Below are 20164 nucleotides of genomic sequence, written 5' to 3' on the forward strand. Positions count from 1 at the left end.
AATCCTTCATGAATACACAGTCCGAACATGTACTAATGTCCTAAAAAGGGACAAAACATGTTATAGGTATGGGTTACAAGTAACATTTTAGTACAAGACCAGTACAAAAAGTTACCTACAGTATATAGTTACCAAGAACGGCTCCCTTGAAACCTGCCATTTTATTGGCAGAAAATGATTTCCCCTCACTACCTGTTCCTCTGCCCCCCCCCACCCCCAATGGGGTCTAAATTGGAAAAACAATGTCTAATATTAATGGAACTGACAGACTTATTCATGTTTTGTCTTATTTGCATGGTCCCATTTGAATGGTGTGATGGGTATAATGATCCTAGCTACAGTAACTGTGTTAGCAACTTATGTCACGCCCACATGGGCGGACACCCCCAGCTGCAGCTCGTTGCAAGTGACAGGGCTAGAGATAAGATCGACTAGTACTCACCACTCCAATGCGAAGTATTGCGCTGATGACTAGAAGCCTTACTAAGCACTCATTTGTCCATCGTCTTACCCTGTTTCCCAGCCCTGCCTGTTTGCCTCGTGTTCTCTCCTTATCTCTCTCCCGTTCCAGACCCATTCCCGTACCTGACCCGACTATCCTGCCTGTCCCGGCTCGTCTTGTTCCTGATACCCTGTGTGTTCTTGTCTCGTCCCTCCTCGTAGGATTGACTCCCCTGCTAACGAACCCCTTGCCTGTTTTTCGACCCTGCCTCTTGCCTATCCCTTCTGGTGCCTCTGTTTGGTTTTTCAGAGTAAAGCGCTTAGCAGCTTGCATATTGGGATCCTGGTCTTTCTGCCCCGTTTACCGTGACAACTTACATAGTTGGATCCATGCAACTCAATGAGGCCAATTACATAAGTTGCTAACCGGGGATTTTGGGAAACTTATCCTGGTTTAATTGTAGCTGTGATTCTGTGCAACATCACGACTGAAGCTTTCGCGTTGCTTAGAACGAGGAAGTTGTACTTTTGGTCTCTATTAAAAATTTTTAATTAAGCCCTAATTATATATATATATATAAAAAGTACTGTATCATTCTCTACCTAATTCTGAAACTATAGCGGTATACCACCCAGTCCTAGCGGTCCGTTTCGTATTCTCTAGCTGAATACTGCACCACGTGGCACAGAGCACTTCCATTATGAAAACCGCAACACATTAAGAAAAGCCAATAAGGTAAGAAGAAGAAGCCAAGGAAGGCAAGACAAGACTTCATTGATCCCATACTGGGGAAGTTTACTTGTTATAACAGCTTGAAGAAATATTGGAGACATTCTGTAGCCACATATTGGATCTATAGATTCGCTTCGCTTTAACGGTCAAAAGCCAGTCTTCTGTGGCACAATAACCCATGTAGGATCACACATGCACATATCACAAAGCTTAAATTCCAGGTGGCCTGAGACAAGGCCTACCCTGGTACGAAAAGGCACACATCGGCCTAGGCCCCAAAGGGGGGGGTTCGTGACCCCACACACATAGATAACAAGGGAGGCCAGCACTCCAACTTTTATTGCTCAAAGTTTTAACGACCTACAGATAGCAGAGTGGATCCCCAGGGACAGGGGCCCCTCGACTTGGCCCACAACCCCATCACCCGACATCCTGCCTTGCATACCACTCTCCCAACACCCCACAGAAAGTTTCCTTTAAGTTTGGTTTTTGTATACCCTGTATAGTATGTTGCTTACGTCTCAATATGCAAGTCATGTTTGTGTGTGTGTCCTTAGACAGTCTTAGGTTTCTGTGCCACCCTCATAACCATGTTCACAGCGTGTCTATTATTTTACCCCTCACACCTAAACACTTGTATAAATTTGAATAAATAAATAGGTATAACTACCACTGCATATATGTTATACCAGAATAATCTTGGAAATTGAATAGTCTAACCAGGGATCTTAGGGTGCCCTAACTTTCAAAGATTCTTTTCCTTTGTCTGACAAACCTTCCCCCCCCCCCTTTTTGCTTTGCCACATTCCTCGGCAACCATTATCTGATCTTTGTATTTCACCATACCTATCCAAGGGTAAGATGTGCTGATGACAAGAGAATGTCATATAATGTCTGTATAAAGGGTATACATCTGTTGAGGTGTAACCTATACTGTATACCATATATACCACACACTGGTGTGAGTAATAGAACATAACATAATAGCATAATATAAGTAATCATTAATTAATCATCACAGATGGCATTTGGTGTGAACCGCTAGGCTGGTATGGCATGTTTGGTATCAAACCGACGGGAAATCACTCCAGTTTCCAAATCTGGTCAATGGTTACCACAAAAGTGGACATATCAAAAGTTACACCAGCCTAATGAAAATCACAATTACCAGAGAAGTCAGTCTGGTCATAAATCCCAAAAGGACTGATACCGACCCCCTTCCGAAAGCCCGCCAAATGGATGGTCAGCCATTGGTCCAGGACTCGAATTCCTGGTCACTCCTAATCATGAACCTTATACTATAAAACCTGGCACCTCAGAACAAAGCAGGAGAGAAAAGGAGGGAGAAAGGTGTAGAACATCAGCGGAGTGGAGGAGAGCGGAGCAGAGGAAACAAAGACCATCAGCCCAGGAGAAAAAGGAGAAACAAGCAGCGTTCTTGAAGCCCGTCGGTGAAGACCCAAAGAACTGCAACTCAGCCCAAGCTTCACCAGAAGAAAGAACCGGAGGGACTCCACTCCAACAACCGCTGCAAACACCGCGCCTCTCTGAGTGCCATCACCCATCAGCTCATCAGCCACTGCAACCAACTGCCAAGACCCCCCCTTTTCCTGCAGACAAGTAAACCAACTTCCTTTCATTTCTAATAACCTAAACTGTCCTATTCACCTGCTATATTACTTTAGGGTCGTATTTCCACAAACTGCTTGCTTTGCAGAACAGTTTTTCCCTTTTTAGGTTAATCATTTTAAATCTGGTCATTGCATTTTCATGATTACATCGTTTGTGTCTATTCCGTTATTCCATGTTTATTGTTTGTTAGGTGTAATGTCTGTCTTATGTTAGTTGTAGGAATAAATGCATGTCTTTTACACAACTTCAGCCTCCGTCATTGAGTGCTCACAATAGCCCCTGCCTCTGTGCGATCTGGCTACTACGCTATGAAACCTCAAAACTCGCCTGAAATATCGCTAGACTCTCTCTCATCGGCCGTGAGGGGAGCTTCGCTACCGATCGTTTACATTACCTGGTGACGCAGCTCGCTGGACGAGCCTACTAACCCAGGTTATTAAGCGATACTGGTTATTAATGAATCCCATTTAAGTCTCACATTAACAGACTCACGGGGATTCGCAATTGAGTTTGGAGGAGCCGACCATTCGGCATAACAATTGGTTAATAATCAGCATTAAATAATAATTAATTAAAAGTTAATTAATTTCAAAACATATTGGTGGAGATATTAAAATTTACCTGAGCTAATAATTCCTACACCCAGAACAAAGTTAGTCACAGTACGGAAACCTGGAAGTAATGATAATCATAAACGTTTCTAAAAATAATGATTAAATATTTGGAGTTAGATTGGAGTTAGAAGTTTCATCTAACAAAGTAAGTAACTTTGCAGGAGCAATCAAAGGACCTACAGGCAACCAAAACCTACAGCTGTCCAATCGGATTCCAAGACTGGGCCAGTGGGCAGCTCCCAACGTGGAGACACCCTATAAGGTCTCTAGGTTGAGCTCTCATCTGATTGGACCAAGGTTTCCACAGCAATATGTGGAAAAAAGCATATGAATTCAAATGTAATTTGGTAGGAAACCCACAAGTTCTTTCCCAGAACATCATATCCTTGACAGTTAATCCAGCTATCTTAATTTTTTTTATTCACAATTAATACATCTGTCCATCAAACCATCCATCTACCAAGTGCTCATCCTGGTCAAAGTCATAGGGAGGATTAAAATACTTAACGGCAAAAAATAAAATGTTAATATGAGAAGCCACACAGGGAGATACACCCCTTCTCACCAATTTGTTATAGAGGGAGACTGCAAAACTTTAATACTAAGAAGAACAGAACAGACAGCTGAGAGGAACGAAATGATAATGGCCATCAAAACAGAAACAATAGTCATAAAGCCTAACATTGCAGAAGCTCTCCGTAGCGACTGGAAGGAGATTTATAGAGGCTGCAGCGCCGTGTGTCCCTTGGGGGAATGTGGTCACATGCAGAGAGCAGATTGGCTGTTGCCATAGAAGCGCGCTACGGCAACAGGCCCAATCAGACACCACGTATCACACCAGCCCAATGTGTTAACAGCACAAGTGAGATGTATAGAAACAAGAGCGATGTCAGCGATGACAAGTGTAGCAGCAGTATTACTACCACTGATAATGATATTCAGCATCATCGCTGTCATCATCAATACCAGTAAAACTGAAAGGAGGAGCCAAAGGAAGCAGAGAAAAGATATGCTGAGCTGCTAAGATACAGGAGCATAGTAGGCATCACACTGATTAAGCTACTTCAACGATCCACAGACATCTGCAGCCCTGGTGAGGAGGCTCTATGTTCCCCACCTCAGCCTCCTCAGAGAAAAGCTCCTCTTCTCTTTCATACGTAAACCTTAACTCACCTAGTTTTATGTCACCGCTATCATTGCTGTACCAGCTCCCGCCCTGCCGGGGTTCCTTAATTAGCCCCAAGTCAAATCACAGCACAGATCCTGTTCATAATAATGCCGCAGGATCTGGAAGCTGCTCTACAGGCTTGACATCATCATATCGAAGGACCCTTTGGCTGGTTAAGGAGCCCATTGGACCCCCAGACCTCTGCCAGGATGGACCTCACCAGAGAGATCTGGACGGGTTTCCTTCCTTCCATTTCCCTAGATTGGTGCTCAACTTTACAGACACATACACACTCACACACATGTAGGGTATACCTATCCTTATGGGGCCCGCTCATTCACTTCTATGGGAAAAATGCTAACGCTAACTATGACAACCTTAACCCCCACTCTGCCCTAACCATAACCATAAGTAACCAAGCAAAATACAAAATAGTTTTTGCATTTTTAGTTTTTTCATAACAGTGATTTTTATAAAATAGAGTCTTCCCTTATGGGGACCGGTTTCCGGATATTTATCACGTTATGGGGACATTGTGTCCCCATAAGGATAGGTATACCCGCTCACACACACATATGTGTGTGTGTGTCTGTTTGTACACTTATATAAACATATATATAAAATCATCATATGCTGTTGTTCATTCGTGGTGAAACCGCATTGTTGCAAAATTACGAAAATAGACAGGTATGCTACTGCTTGTTGGAAAATCGGGTGAGAATCACAGCTTAGTTTTTAGCATAGCGGCCCCTCTTACTTTCCAAAAAAAGCACTGATGCATCGTGCAGTACAGCTCTGCCTGGCATGCGGCCACTGTGCATACGCCCTGGGTCCTTCGTATACATCACACGCAGTTTGTGAATTTATCTCCGAACTACACAGCCGCTTGTTCAGCCACGGCTGCCGGCTTTTCACACGCTTTACCAGCTAAAATCACTCTTTAATAATTAGTACTTGCCAGCTCTGGGCTAGAAATACTCAAAGTGCTCTTCTGTCTTTCTAAATATTATTCCGAGTAACGTTATGCATTTTATTTTTGTATAGAAAACCAATATGGGACCAAGCTTTAGGAAGTATTTCGGGACTCGGAACAAAATGCACCCAAGGGACATGCTTACAGTAGGCACTGGCAGGTAAAACCTGAAAATTGGCCCAAGCCAAAATGTTCTATTTTGGTACCAAATAGAAAGATAGAAAGATTTCAAGTCATTATTATTAACAGTTTTTGGGGTACTCCCTGACCTGCGAGAGGGTCTCACGCTCATTTACACAGCATTGATTGTGGGATTTCACCATGAATCTCCTTGAAGCTTTATTTTAGTGTCTAGTTCAATGGGTGTGTTTCTGCAAGCTTCTATGATAGTACTGAGGGTGAATTTGACCAATATTCATTTTTCAAAGTCAAGGCTAGTTTAGTATTTTCAAATCTTGGTGATAAAATTCACCAGGTGGGGAAGCGGGGATGCCAACCGTATTGCCCTAATATTGCCCAAGATTTTAACAACTTTAAAACTGTTCAGAAACACTTACCCAATTAACTACACTGCTTGTATTTGTGTTTTTTGCAATACATCTGCCCTCTGCTGGTATGGTGGAAGATCATTGCTGTACGTGGGTGCCGGCCATATTTAATATGTACACATGTACATAACCATGCGGGGACCTTAACAGCACGTGGAAAACTGAAATATAAAGTAGACTTAACAAACCAACGTTACTATTGCTAGATGGTGATGTCATCATACATAATTTACACAGCAAAGTGCAAAAATGCATTTACTCAATGGCAACATTCATTATCGACTATTTTCATTATCGATTATTATCGATGTTATCGATTAGTTGTCGCAGTCCTACTTACAACTATAGTCAAACAACAATTCGTAGCACAAGACAATGAGGAATTGACCATTTTAAAAATACTGAACCAGCTTATAGAAAACAAATAAACAAATAACATAAACAAATTCACATTTATTGTCTGCAGTTAGGACAACATCTGCGTTTCTGAACACAGCCTGTAGCCCATCTCCTGCGCTCCCACCAAAACGCCCACGTGAATCTAAAGACATAACCATTCGCTGAAATCCAGGCAGGCACATCCACCGAATCAGCCAGCAGGAATGACGATAAATATGGAAACAGAGTGTTTCAGCACGGAGGCGCATGCACAGCAAGCTTAACGGGGGGAGGGGGGTTGCTGTGGAAAAAGGAGCAAGCTGGGGTGAGGCACCCTTATTTGGTAATGTGTGACCCCTTCTCGAGTACGCATGCTGCTGCTGAGGTAAGCCACTCCCTCCGAATCCTACCCACCCCCCCCACAATCCGGGCTGACGTCACTCAGCACAGAGCCTCCACAGGCCGGCTGCTTCGGCGAACACCGTCGGGTGCGATGCTGAGCGGGCGTGTGCTAGGCAAGGTGTGCACGTGTGCGAGGCAGGATGGCCGCCTCGCCTCACTGCCTCTGGAGGTCATGAGCCGCGGGCACCCTAGGGAGGCCCCTCCCACATGGAGCACGGCAGGGACGACTCGGCACCCCTGTAGGGGCAACTCTGAGTCAGCTCACTGACATCACACAGACTGGGCTAACCATAATGCTGTTATACCACCATTAAACATCTAAACGAAGAGTGAGCTGTCTAAGCTGGGAGCCCACAACTCTATAGACCAGTGTTTCCCAATCCGGTCCTTGGGGACTCACAGCCAGTCCATGTTTTTGCTCCTTCTGAGCTCCCAACCTGGGAGGGAGCAAAAACGTGGGCTGTCCTTTTACAGGATTACATATTCAAGGGCCCCTGACTCCACCAGGGCATCCATGCCCCTACTGCACCCCTGCTTCAGAGGTGCAGGGGGGCAACGGAAACATTTGGTAAAGCCAGCAAGATGCTTTATCGATACTCTCATCCGAACCTTGTAACACACGTTATTAACCACCAATTAATAAGCACATGGCTGGAGTCTGTTATATCTTTATCTCAACAAAACAAAGTGTCATTCAACGTATCGTAATAATTCAACATCTCATACCATCCCGGGAGAGGAAAACATTGCAGGGGAAACCCCGCCATCCTTAGTTCTTAGTTATTTATGACATCACGTATTAGCAGGAGGGCATCCCTCGCTCTGCTCGTTTTTTTTTGCTTGCTATTCTGTGGTTTAAAAAAGGTTGAAGACCTGTGGCCTAAACCACTGTCACGCCGTTTCATAACATCCTCTCTGAACAAAACTCTCTGAAAAAGTTAACTTCATTGATTTAACAGAATAATAAATGTATCACATCCCAAAGCCCAGTGCACACATAATGGATATTAGGGGTCCACAGGAGGATAAGCTCAGCCGCTAAAGAGTCAGCATTCAGAAGAGCACGCAGGACCAGGGATCTCTGATTGAAAGTGCTGCCTGCCAACTTACAAATGAAGGGGCACCCTTACTTAATGAGATCTGAATCTCGGCAAAGGAGACTCAACCCAGATGCTTTAATCCCACTCAGCTAGAGAAGCTCCCGTCTCATTAACCCCTTCAGGAGTCACTGCTTCCTCTAACCTTCCTCTGTGTGTCTCCACCTCATAAAAATGCCGCCACCTCCAGCTGCACGCAGGACTCGTAAGTACAGTCAGTACCAGACTCATTTAATCATAGTTCACTGCACCCAGAAGATGTTTTGACATTTTAAAATACCAAAGTAATGAACGTAACAAAGTCACTGGATAATATTCCACTGTTGGTAGAATTACCCAGCTTGTGCACCCACAACTAATCAGAACAGGGCAAATGCAACCCGGGTAATCACAGACCCACACCTGTGACTCAGTCCATGGTAGTCGCTAAGGTGGCTATTGCAAAATCGGATAGACAGCCGCTACGGAAGAAAGCCTTCTAGCAGCACGTATTAAATTTACGATATTCATGTCTTTTTTTTATGTAACTTGTGTCCCCTCGGGAAAAATGCACGATAAAGGTCAGAGAAAAATAAACACACGTTTTAAAATAATAATAAAGCGCAGTAAAACGGTGAAATGGCTCAGTTTGTTGTGCGGAATGAGGGATTACATTTCAGCAGGCCGACTTCCATCGGGACACGGTGCTGCTCAGCGGCGCCCTGCACCAGGAGTTAATGGATTCACTTTGAGAAAAGGACACCGAACCCGCGATTACACGCGTTGGTCTCGGCTCTATAAATAGCCGCTCGCTGCAGAGCAAACTGGCACTATTTACAGTGCAGCAGGTATGTGCTCCGGAATCTGCCCACCTACGCTTATCTTCGAGGACGACTAATTTTAACACATCTGTGCTCACATCGTCATGCAAATCTCACTGCCTGCTTTCACCCATCAACACATTTGTAATATTGCATTATATATAAACACATATGCCATTTCGATGCTGTAAATCACAACTGACAAGAAACAAAAACTTAAGTCGTATTTTCATTTATATATCTCTGCCGTACGATATTACAGGGCATTTAAATCACAGTTTCACTATTCAAGGCTCCTTGGAATAAATCGCAATGACAGAGTCTGGAAACGGTAATGACTGTTGGCTTTTAATCTTTGGGAGAAATTATTTGCCAGACACCAGTGGCACTGAATCCACACATCGCAAAAAAGGAGAGGAACCCCGATTGCGCATCTCTGTGCCTCAAACAAGCGCTGTGATGCAGCAAGTCGCAAAAACACAGCCCAGGAGTGTGTATTTGACACCGCTGATCATTTGCAAAGCAAGGGGAAATTATTTTTGGTGCAGCAGATTGGAGAATGTGCAGGCAATTTGTATACCAATTAATTATTCATCCTAAGGATGGAGCAGCGAACAGGCACGAGAGATGCCACATCCAATAAAAAGCAAGTATAGTAAATCGGCTTTTGATAGGAGTCCTACGGCTGACACTCTGGATACGCCAGCCAAAGAGCACCAACAACCTAAAGTGTTTTATTTATGTGCACTTGGGGGAGGAAACGTGCAGTAGTAAACTGCAAGAAGATGAACGGTGTAAGAGGGTAACACTCGGTAACAGCAGGTTACAATGGTATGTTCTACATTTCATTCATTAAGAGTGATCTGTACATTCTGAATGTGAAACAGAAACCAGACACCTTAGATCACGGGTATTAAGACGCAACAGTGCATGGGGCTGCAGTCAGGCCGCTAATCTGCCGGCCAGTATACATATATAGCAAAACATCATTTGGCAGGGTTTAGAAAACACTAACCCATATCACATGTCAAAATAGACCTTCCATGTTTTAGGGCAATTCACCTTGGACAATTGAGCATCACTTCTGAACTATGGCACACGTAAGTGCATAAAGTACCATCACTACGAATAAAACATTTTTCTATAAAATTGTCGCCGCGTCCCTTTTCCCACTTCTAACATTGTAAAAAGATCTATCGTACGCATGTATATATGCATTATATGCATACACTGAATTATGTGTGATTTAAATATATATTTAATAATTGTATATTCTCAATGTTATATTAAAACATATTCTTAGGCTTCTGCCCAAATGGATACATAACGAGCATGCAATATTGCCAAAATACAGAAATTTCAACGAACCAAAGCGCTCTTTAACAACGGTGACCTTTATTTTTGTCATGAGTGGCAATAAAAACCAGATCGGTCGGCGTCGGGAATCAGCTGTCACGGGCACTACCTTGTCAAGATGCCCAAGTCTGGTATAAAGCCGTGCAAAAACTACGCGATCCTTACCGCTCTGCGTCGAGGCTGACTTCATTAACACCATAAATTGAAGGACCGCAAGCATCACCGAGGAGGACATCGTTCCTGAGGCTTCGGTGGGTCGAAAAACCAGGTACCCAGATCGCGGATGTGGGAGGAGAAATATCGAGCGGGGGAAATTCAACGAAGGAGAAGAGCAAGAGGTGGATATGAACCCAAGGACCAAGTAATCTATATTGTTCCCCCAGAATCGTGTCCCTTGTCAATTAGAAGAGGACAATGATAGGACCTGGAACAGCGATCTATATGGTATTAAAAATATATATATATTATTCAGAGAACAGCTAGATAGCGTGTGGATGGGTTTCTTAGAGATGCCAACGTAGGAGGAAAGCCGAAGGAGTCTACTTTATCGGATTGCGGTGGGGAGATCCCGCGAGATCGTATTATTGTCCTCCTCATGTCTCCCAGAGCAATGCGATGTCTCCGGCTCCAGGAGCAGGGCGGCTCGGCTGCTGCTCCTCGCAGTCGGTGAATAAGGCTGCGTGCCTGCTTGCGTCACACGACATACCTGGAGGACATCGCCGAGATACGGGGACCCCCCGCTTCCACTCACGTGGCAACGTCCAGAATATGACACGTTGTTTATTATACGCAGGCTTACGATAAGACTATAAATCATAAACTATTTGCAAGTCAAAAAACCAAATTGGGTTAATTATTTAATCCCATGGCTTTAAGATTTGCGGTTGTTTAAAACGTCTGTCTTATCATCTATGTTTTAATGCAAGTAGTGCTTAAGTGCATCTTTAATCAAGGAAATACGAAATTATATCGTTAGTTGTTCGTTCAGTGTATCCATTAACGATGAAATGAAACGTTCCCATCGAATAACAGAACATGAAAACCGCTGATAGGGTATGACTGAGGTTTTAAAAGTATAATCCTTTTCAGATTCCTGTGCTGTTGCATTGTCACAGAGTGCTATCCCTTGAATCATTGAACTGAAAAGACTCTCTAACTGAAAAGTATCGATTAGGCAAGTCATTTTAAAATACTACTGTTATTGTTACGGTGTCTTAGCAGGTAGCACTGTTGTCTCACATGTCCAGGGTTGAGTGTTTTGAATCTCGCACTCACTCTGTGTGTGAATATTCGTCGTGTGTTGTGCAGGTCTCCAAAGAGTACTTTGGTTGCTCTGTGACAGACAGGCATCCCATCCAGGGCAGCCTATGTGGGACCCTCACAACCTCGGTCAGGATAAGTGGTTAGACGATGGATGAATTAACTATTATCTTGTTACTGGATTTGTTTTTAAAAAAAAACAACTGGTTGAATGTTGTTGGAGGGATAGGAGACAAGTCTGTTTTCTATAGAAAAGATTATAAAAAGCATTTATGGTAATGACTGAAATATAAAAGTTCCACATAGGCCCAATCACCTGACTCTCCCTCCTACATCAATGAGAGAAAATTGTATGTATTTCTCTAAACATCTTATGTTGTAAGTCTAACACTGTGTTTTTTCAGTAAATATTACAAATAAACTCCACTCCAGTGGATGTACAAATTAATTTTCTATTCCTGTAGAAGGGTCCATTCAAACTATCACAACACACATTCCACCTTGTAACCCAGCAAAATTGGTAAACAAGGAAGTTTAAGGTAATGAGACATCACCTTGCATTTCGACTTGTCAGATGTGCCCTTACCGGCTGCCTCCCACAGTCCTTCTCCAGCACGCATCATTTTCAGTCGTGTCTAAAAGTGATCAAAGACAACTGACATTCCATACGGAATAAATAACCTGACAGCAGTTATCTGGGTTTATCCACACGATGAAGGAGACTTCAGCACCCTGACGGCGCGTACAGGAATAACAGTTTCTGCCCTGTTTTTTCTAGCTATCATGTCTTATTTTCTAATTTTAAATTGTTGCCTGAAAACAATATTGGCACCAACAGTTTTCGGCAAGGACACCCAACAACCAAGGGCGGCAGAAATTTTTGTGGGCATAGCTGGCTACTTTTGGAGATGTCGTGACAAAAAAACAAGCAACAATTAGGGCATAACGCAGACAGAGCAGTGAGGACTAAACTCAAGATATGTGATGCATGCAGCAGTTAATGCGAATTCAAGTAGTAGTTGTCTGAGATGAAATACAGACAATAGACTTCTACACATACAGCACTTAACATACATCACATGCAATGTGCAATTATAATATGCAAACAGATTGTCAGGGGTGTGTGCTGATGCAAATGTAAACATGTACATCTTAATGCGTTGTTTGACTACAAGTCATTAGGCCACCAATCGTGTTGCTGGCTGGGTATGATTAAAGATAAATCCGTGATTTTGCCAAGCAAAGTCTCCTTTTCATGCGATCTGAGGGCAGTTCAGGAAATCAGGCTTTGACTGGGATAGACTCTCAAGTCTTCAGGATCTGAGACTGACCTTGAGATGTAATCACTAGAATTTTAGTGCCTACAGGAAATCATCGACTAAAAACACGCCCCTTCTCCCCACCAGATGCTGATGCTACAATCCTAGATAAGCTTAACCACACCCTCCACCGTTCAAAACGCAGGAGAACGATGTGAGAACCGTCTTCGAAAGAGGCAATTTTTAGATAAATAACTGGACATCCTGTACCCTGTCCTTTAGCACCTCCAGAATATATTCTCTACCCCCTAATCTTCTGATGCTGCACCAATGAATTCACCTCTCAGCAGAGCTTAGGTATGGTCTACAGGTCACGCCAGCAACATAATCACAAATGACAAAATAACCTGTTACCCACAACAGTTGGTTCGGTCATATGGTCCAGAATAACAGGCTCCAAAACCACGGAAAGAGACGTGTGGAGACCGACCCCGACGCGGAGGGAAAACACAAAACACCGGGACCGGCGTAAATGATCGAACACAGGTTAGATGGTAACATGCAACAAATCAGCAACTCAAAAAATCCATCAGAAACTACCGAAATAGACAGGAAAAATAAAAAACGCACAAAAAAAACTTGCATAACGAACCGTTATCTTGAGATTCGGAAGATGATTTTCCTGAAAAATCAAATAAGACCGAACAGCGACATCTAGCGGCCGGGTATCGATATAGCTGCTGGAGCGTTCTGCTCGCGGACACTTCCTGGTGCCCCTAGATTCCGTTCCCACCTAGAACGCCTGTTGGCAGAGGAGGGTTCCACATAGCCTTCAGACCGCGGTGTACAAATATCGTTTGAACCGACAACGGGGTGTGCTATGTGACTGCCGAGGCACTGTTACGCGATTGGTAAAGTGGACCAGTCAGAGCATGATTCAAATGCAGATGGCTTTAGTAGTGTCCAGTCTTTACTAAGGCCAATAAACAACATTAAGAAAGTACTGGTTAATGTGATTAGCTCTTATTGTAGTGCTACTACTACATGATTTTGAATGATAGGCTACAAACCTTTGAAATTCTTAGACATATACATACTGGGTTACCAACTTTGGTCAGCTGGCCGGAGTGAGATTTTCAGTTTGAGACAAGTCTGCACACGCATTTGCATGTAAGAGTTTTATTACCTTGTAAATACTCTGTAGGGTTTGCAAACTACCCCAGTGCTGTTGATGTAACTAATTTTAAGTTTATAATGGAATCATATATATATGCCGTAAGATTTCTTGTGTGAGCATGAGAGTCTTAAAGTGTGAGTGCCATTAATTAAATGGATTAAGTAAAGATCTATCTATCTATCTATCTATCTATCTATCTATCTATCTATCTATCTATCTATCTATCTATCTATGTCTATATATCTATAGACATACACAAGCACACACCTACAGGAAAGCAGTACAGTACATATATGCCACGTTCAATCTTACCCTGGCATAGATCGATCAATCGGTCAGTCAATCAGCCCCAGAAATCTACTAATTATACAGCTAACCCATCGTATACATGCATTTTCAGGCAAGCTGTTGTACGATGGCTAGATCACTCACGTGGCCATTCACACCAAGCCATAGAGTCTGCAATTTTTGTCTTTGATGGGATGAATATTGATATGAGATATCATGTGTCCTGTATATATTACCAGTATTTATGGGAATGGGAATTGATTGGCCAGAACATAATGTGATTTTGCGCCATTTTCCCTCTTAATCTTGATACAACACTGACTGATTGGACTATTGCCTATTTTCCCATGGGAAATTAAGCATTGTACCAAATGTTTATAAACACAAAACAAGTATAGTCTCCATAGGCACAACACTCTTGCACTTTCTGTTGACTCATCATCATATTACCATTAAATCTAATAAAACAAGCGCATTACAAAATGGCCCCTCTGTTAATATGTCTCACTGTTTCAAATCTGCACCAGAGGATGTGATTCACAAGCTATTAAATTTTAAGTACATGCCTGCAAATATCAAAACGTTGTTACATCAGACCGCGTTTCTATAGCTGAAGGTCTTAATTCTGTTTTTCTAGCTGACGTAGCCTTCCGTGTAGATATTACATCATAGCTTTTAACCCACTGCTGCCATGTTGTACTTAACAAGCACTCCGATGTCTTTCTAACCAACCACTTATCATGCTTGGGGTCACCTGCCCCAGGTAGCAGGGGGGTTCCTGCATGGGATTCTGATCCATCACAAGGAACATATAGGCAAACATGCTTAAGGACAATATAGACATGGCAATTAGCCTGACTGCATGTCTTTAGACTGCAGCAAGAGACCCAGCATCAGTGCTACCCAACAAGCCAGCATGCTGCCCGGTTGTAAAACAAATGAAAAGCTTTTGAGGCATTTTAAATATGCTGTTATATATATGAGTCAACTGGATGTAATAAATGTAGTAATAAACATAGGACAGTGATATGCATCAAGAAATCATCAGTGTTTGCTTATGCGTTATTGGCATGTCTGTAGATACAGTATTCTGTTCATCAACAAAGTTAGTTTTCAGGAGACTGTATTGACATTATAAGGCGTATTAAATAGATACTATCAGTGAGGAGCACAGAAGAGAGATTTGGGATGTGCTTCCCCTACCTGTCTCATTCTTAAACGTTACACAACAGTAGCTACAGGATCTAGTTATAACTGTTAACATTTAGATAACAAAATTAGGTAAAACACAAGTTCTAAATATGTAATATGTTCTAAAGATGGATGGATGGATGGATGGATGGAAGGATGGATGGAAGGATGGATGGAAGGATGGATAGACAACTTTGAAAATTAATATTTAATAGGGCAACCAGTCTCATAATGAAGTCTGATGGAATCAGTTGTTGGGAAAATTAAACACAGACAGACGTGCAGGCAATAAGTATATATTCAGTGTAAATGTAAACGCTCCCTTGGTACAGAATTATATAAGGTTTTTCTTTTGAAATACTTTTATAGCAGCAGCATATATTTATTAAGATAGGAAGCTGGATATTTTAAGTGTGGGACTATGTCTACATGATGGTTACGTGTGGGAGAGGACATTATCACATAAGTGACTGTGTGCACCATTCCAAGCCAAAATTCTTATAAGTGTGAACTTACATGGCCAATAAACCCCATTCTGATTTCAAAAATGAGCATAAACATATCTTACCTGAGATCTAGTCATCTTGAAAAAGCTGCTGCAGTCTGCCCTTTATTTTGATAAACAAGATATATGGTCTTTTTTAATCATCACATAATGTACATTTTGTGTGGTAGTTAGAAAGTCAAAATGTTGGCTTATGGTGCTGAAAATTAATCTGTTTCTCACAGCAGTGTTTTATTTTAGGGGAAATGCTACTGGAGCAGTTAGTGGCGGCAGAGTTTTTGTGCTCCTGCAGTCCATGTTGGAATGTACTGGTTTCATATCTTTTCCATTGCAGCTTTCTATCTAATGCTAGACGAGAAGACTTGCAACTTCGCCAAACATTATAAAGCCTTAATCCAGCGTTTGTGTGGATGTGCCTGCTTTTCTTTGATAGAAAATGCTTTGCATGTGGAACTACAGACTGGGAAGCACTATTCAGTACTGTGCAAAAGCCTTAGGCAGTCAAAAGAAACGTTTAAAGCTATTTAAGTGTGTATTTGCTCGGAACAAAAACACAGTTTAACATACGTAAATTAAAAGTAACAATAAAATCTAGCAGGATTTTTTTTTCTGTTCTCTCTGATATGTTGGGTAGATGAACATCGCTGCAATTCCCAAACCTCTTCTCAGGGGCACCTCAGCCCTTCTATTTATTTGTTAAATTTCTCCACCAGCTCACTTAATGAATTGATTTAATTAGTTTTAAAAAATAAATTCACTGAGGTACTGATTAGTCATATGAGGTGTGTTAGTGGCCAAAAAATACACAGGTGTTTTGGATGGTTGCTGTAAACACTGGAGTGACCTTAGGAGAAATCCTGAAATAACAGGGTATCACACAGTTTTACAGACATAGTATCATAGTTTTAGATCATTTAAACATCATTTTCTTTGATTGCCAAAGACTTTTACACAGTACTGCATGTCTTCATGGATGAAGGTACTCCACAGAAATATTATAAACTACTAAAAATTTATGACATGGAAAAGAAATAACTGATGCACTAGTCTCAAGATTATCTGACTGTGTGGTGAACAAGATCCTCTCCCTGAATGTCAACAAGGCAAAGGAGATCATCGCTGACTTTAGACACACCAGAGGCCTTCACTCCCCTCTATTCATCGATGGATCTCCTGTTAAGACAGTCTTCAGGCTTCAGTGCATACATATCACTGACTCCAACTCATGGTCTGTAAACACCAGCTACATCCTCAGGAATACTCAGTGAAGGCTGCTCTTCCTGAGGAGGCTAAAGAGCTTTGAGTTGGGAACCTAAACTCTAGTCACCGTCTACTGCTCCACAATTTCAGGCATCATGGCTGGATCCATCATGGTGTGGTAGGTATTCTAACTTCTCTGGACCTCAAACATCTAAAAGGACTGTCCAGATGGCTTTGAAGATAATCTGCGCAGATCTTTCACACGCCAATCAATCCACCTCTCCTGCTTCCAGAAGTGACATGGTTCCATGATCAGGGATGCCATCCACCCACCCAATCCACATTCCTTCGTCAGAAAGTACAAATCCAGACCAAGGTGTGTTTCAACCAACCAGTTGAGTACCCTTTGACTGTGATTCTTTATACGTAACTGCTACTGTAGGTTGAAACAAAATCTTGGTCTGGATTTGTATTTTATGAACCTGGACTTTCCACCACTGCACTTCCGACCTTTGGAAAGCACCAGTATGGTTTCAGTGTTACACCACCTGGTATCAGAGATAGTTTCCTTCCCCAAAGCATCAGGCTGATTATCCCCTGACCTGCATTTATGCTGTGGTCCCATTGCACATATTTATTACCTATTTGTTTACTCATTCTTATATTGCACTGCTGTTTGTCCCACACTGTCTTGTATTGCACTGCTGTTTGTCCCGCACTGTCTTGTATTGCACTGCTGTTTGTCCCGCACTGTCTTGTATTGCACTGCTGTTTGTCCCGCACTGTCTTGTATTGCACTGCTGTTTGTCCTGCACTGTCTTGTATTGCACTGCTGTTTGTTCCATCTCCCGATGCCCTACCCTGCAATTGTAACATGCAAATTTCACTGTATTCCTTTGAACGCGTCACAATAAATCTTGAAACTATGTGGGACTCGTAATTTATGCATGGCTTATTGGATGCGTCAGTGCATCAGGCTTGATCTGAAGGTCCCTCATTTCCCCACCGCTAAAATAAAACAGACCCTCCCCCTCTGAATGAGCTTGGCAATAATGAAACAACTGTTAAAAAGTTTTGCAGAAATGACAGAAAACAATGACTGCTAGAAATTGGGCTGTAACTCTTACATAGCGGTGAGAGCACCCACTAGTGGACACTTCATATTTAAGATGGAGGTCATTGTATATACACCACAGGCAAAAGTATTGGGACACTTGGCCATTACACATACAGGAATTTTAATGACATGCCATTGTAAATACATAGGCACCAATATTGGTCCCATCCCCCTTGCAACTATAACAGGTTCCACTCTTCTGGGAAGGCTTTCCACAATATTTTGGAATGTGTTTGAGGGAATCTTTACCCATTCATCCAATAGAGCATTTGTGAGGTCAGGCACTGATTTTGGACATAAAGTCCTGGCCTGAGGTTCTTCCACACCAAACACACCCAACCATGTCTTTATGGACCTTGCGTTGCGCACTGGGGCACAGTCATGCTGGAACAGAAGAGGACCTTCCCCAAACTGTTCCCACAAAGTTAGAAGCATAGAATTTTCCAAAATGTCTTGGTGTGCTAAAACTCACAAAAGATGGAAAGTTATGAAAAGATGGATGACTCTTAATTCATGCCACATGAATTTTAAGTTTATGTGTGTCACTTTTATGTGCTTGAAATGAAGAACACATGAATGAAACGTAGGCCTATGTCTTTATTTATCCTGGTGGTCGTAAGTGATCACAAAGAAAAATGGTTATTTGCACTGATGTCCCCGGGAACTCTGCCATCTCTGCGGTCTGCAAGTGTGGAAGATAAAAGTACTTCTCGAACGAGCATTTTCCTTTACTCAGACAGTTGCTGAAGTTATTGAAAAGAATTTAATTTCAGACTTCGTAAGGTAAAGTTTCTTTTAATGAGCGGAAGAGCAGAAATAAGAGGTATGTCCTCATCCCAAACAAAGAAATTCACAAGCTTACATACTTCGCTCCAGCTTCCCAAAATGGCATATCAGTGGTGATGGATTACCCCAACCCGTAATCATTACCTGACTTACTCTCTCAAACATACACTACAGACCAGAAGTTTCGGGCTACCCTCCATGTTTGTAAAATAGACGATATACTGCTTTTCAAACTTTTATTACAAGAAAATATTAGAAATACAGTGGAAACTGTTTATAGTGATCACATCTGCCTGAGTGATATTAGCTGTACGTGGCTGAGCATTATGACTGATTTTTTTCATTTTTGATTCTTCTTTATGTCTCCGGTACAATACCATCTAATTGACATTGGTATAAGTTTATTACATGAATATAATGTAATAAAATGGACAGCGTCGCAATTTGCTTAATTTTGACAATTGCAAAATACAGTACAGCTGTTCTTACGCTTTTCAAAGTACGCTTTTCAAAGTACAGTACTGTACAAATAAAATGACTGAACTTTATAATTAGAATACACTATGATACAGTACAGTACTGTACATAAATATTCAGTTCAATTCCATTTTATTTATGCAGCACATTTTTACCATGTTACACTGAGTCGGCGGTTATTGTCGTTTCGCTGCTGCACCTCGATGACTCGTTCTTGGCAGTTAATCATAGGCTTTGATGAATCTCTCTTTAAAATAAGATGCTTTATGAACGTTCTGTATGGTCTCCTTTCACCCATCACTTTGGCGATTATTCTTTCACTTGATGCTGAAAAGGCTTTTGATCGGCTGAAATGGGACTTTCTCTCCTACACTCTTAAATAATTTGGATTTGGTTCTAGATTTGTATCATGGATTGAGGTGCTGTACCGGTAGCCGTTGTGAGAACCAATAACATTTCACCTCTTTTTCCGCTACAATGTGGGACAAGGCAGGGATGTCTGTTATCTACACTGCTTTGTGCAGTAGCGATCGAATCACTCGCTATTGCAGTGAGAATGACTGATTGTATTAAAGGTATTTATCTTTGGAACATTTACTGTCACTCTATGCGGATGATAGGCCTGTGTCATTGTATATATCTGACCCATCATCAAATATTCTGCCTCTACTTCAAATACTCACTGAATTTGTTAACATATCTGGTTATAAAGTTAACCATCAAAAAAGTGACCTGATGCACATCACATCTTTGTGCTTCTGT

General features: G+C 42.0%; 1 protein-coding gene across 7 annotated transcripts in view; it reads right to left on the bottom strand.

Annotated features, from left to right (window-relative positions):
- nptnb (neuroplastin b) overlaps nucleotides 1-13354 on the bottom strand; it is a 32279-nt gene extending 18925 nt beyond the window's left edge. For 2 of the 7 annotated variants that reach the window (XR_007381777.1, XM_048972285.1), the window contains exon 1: nucleotides 10308-10846. Coding sequence is in view for 6 of the 7 variants with exons in the window: in XM_048972285.1 (XP_048828242.1) it covers nucleotides 10308-10377 (70 nt within the window). In the remaining variant the exon portion in view is untranslated. Of the gene's footprint in view, nucleotides 1-10307; nucleotides 10847-11956; nucleotides 12038-13075; nucleotides 13273-13313 lie in introns of those variants that run through there. The other 5 variants (XM_048972289.1, XM_048972286.1, XM_048972284.1 and 2 more) reach the window with 5 other exon arrangements.
- Nucleotides 13355-20164: the final 6810 nt, after the last annotated feature.

This window comes from Brienomyrus brachyistius, chromosome 13, assembly GCF_023856365.1.
Source record: "Brienomyrus brachyistius isolate T26 chromosome 13, BBRACH_0.4, whole genome shotgun sequence".
Lineage (NCBI taxonomy): Eukaryota > Metazoa > Chordata > Actinopteri > Osteoglossiformes > Mormyridae > Brienomyrus > Brienomyrus brachyistius.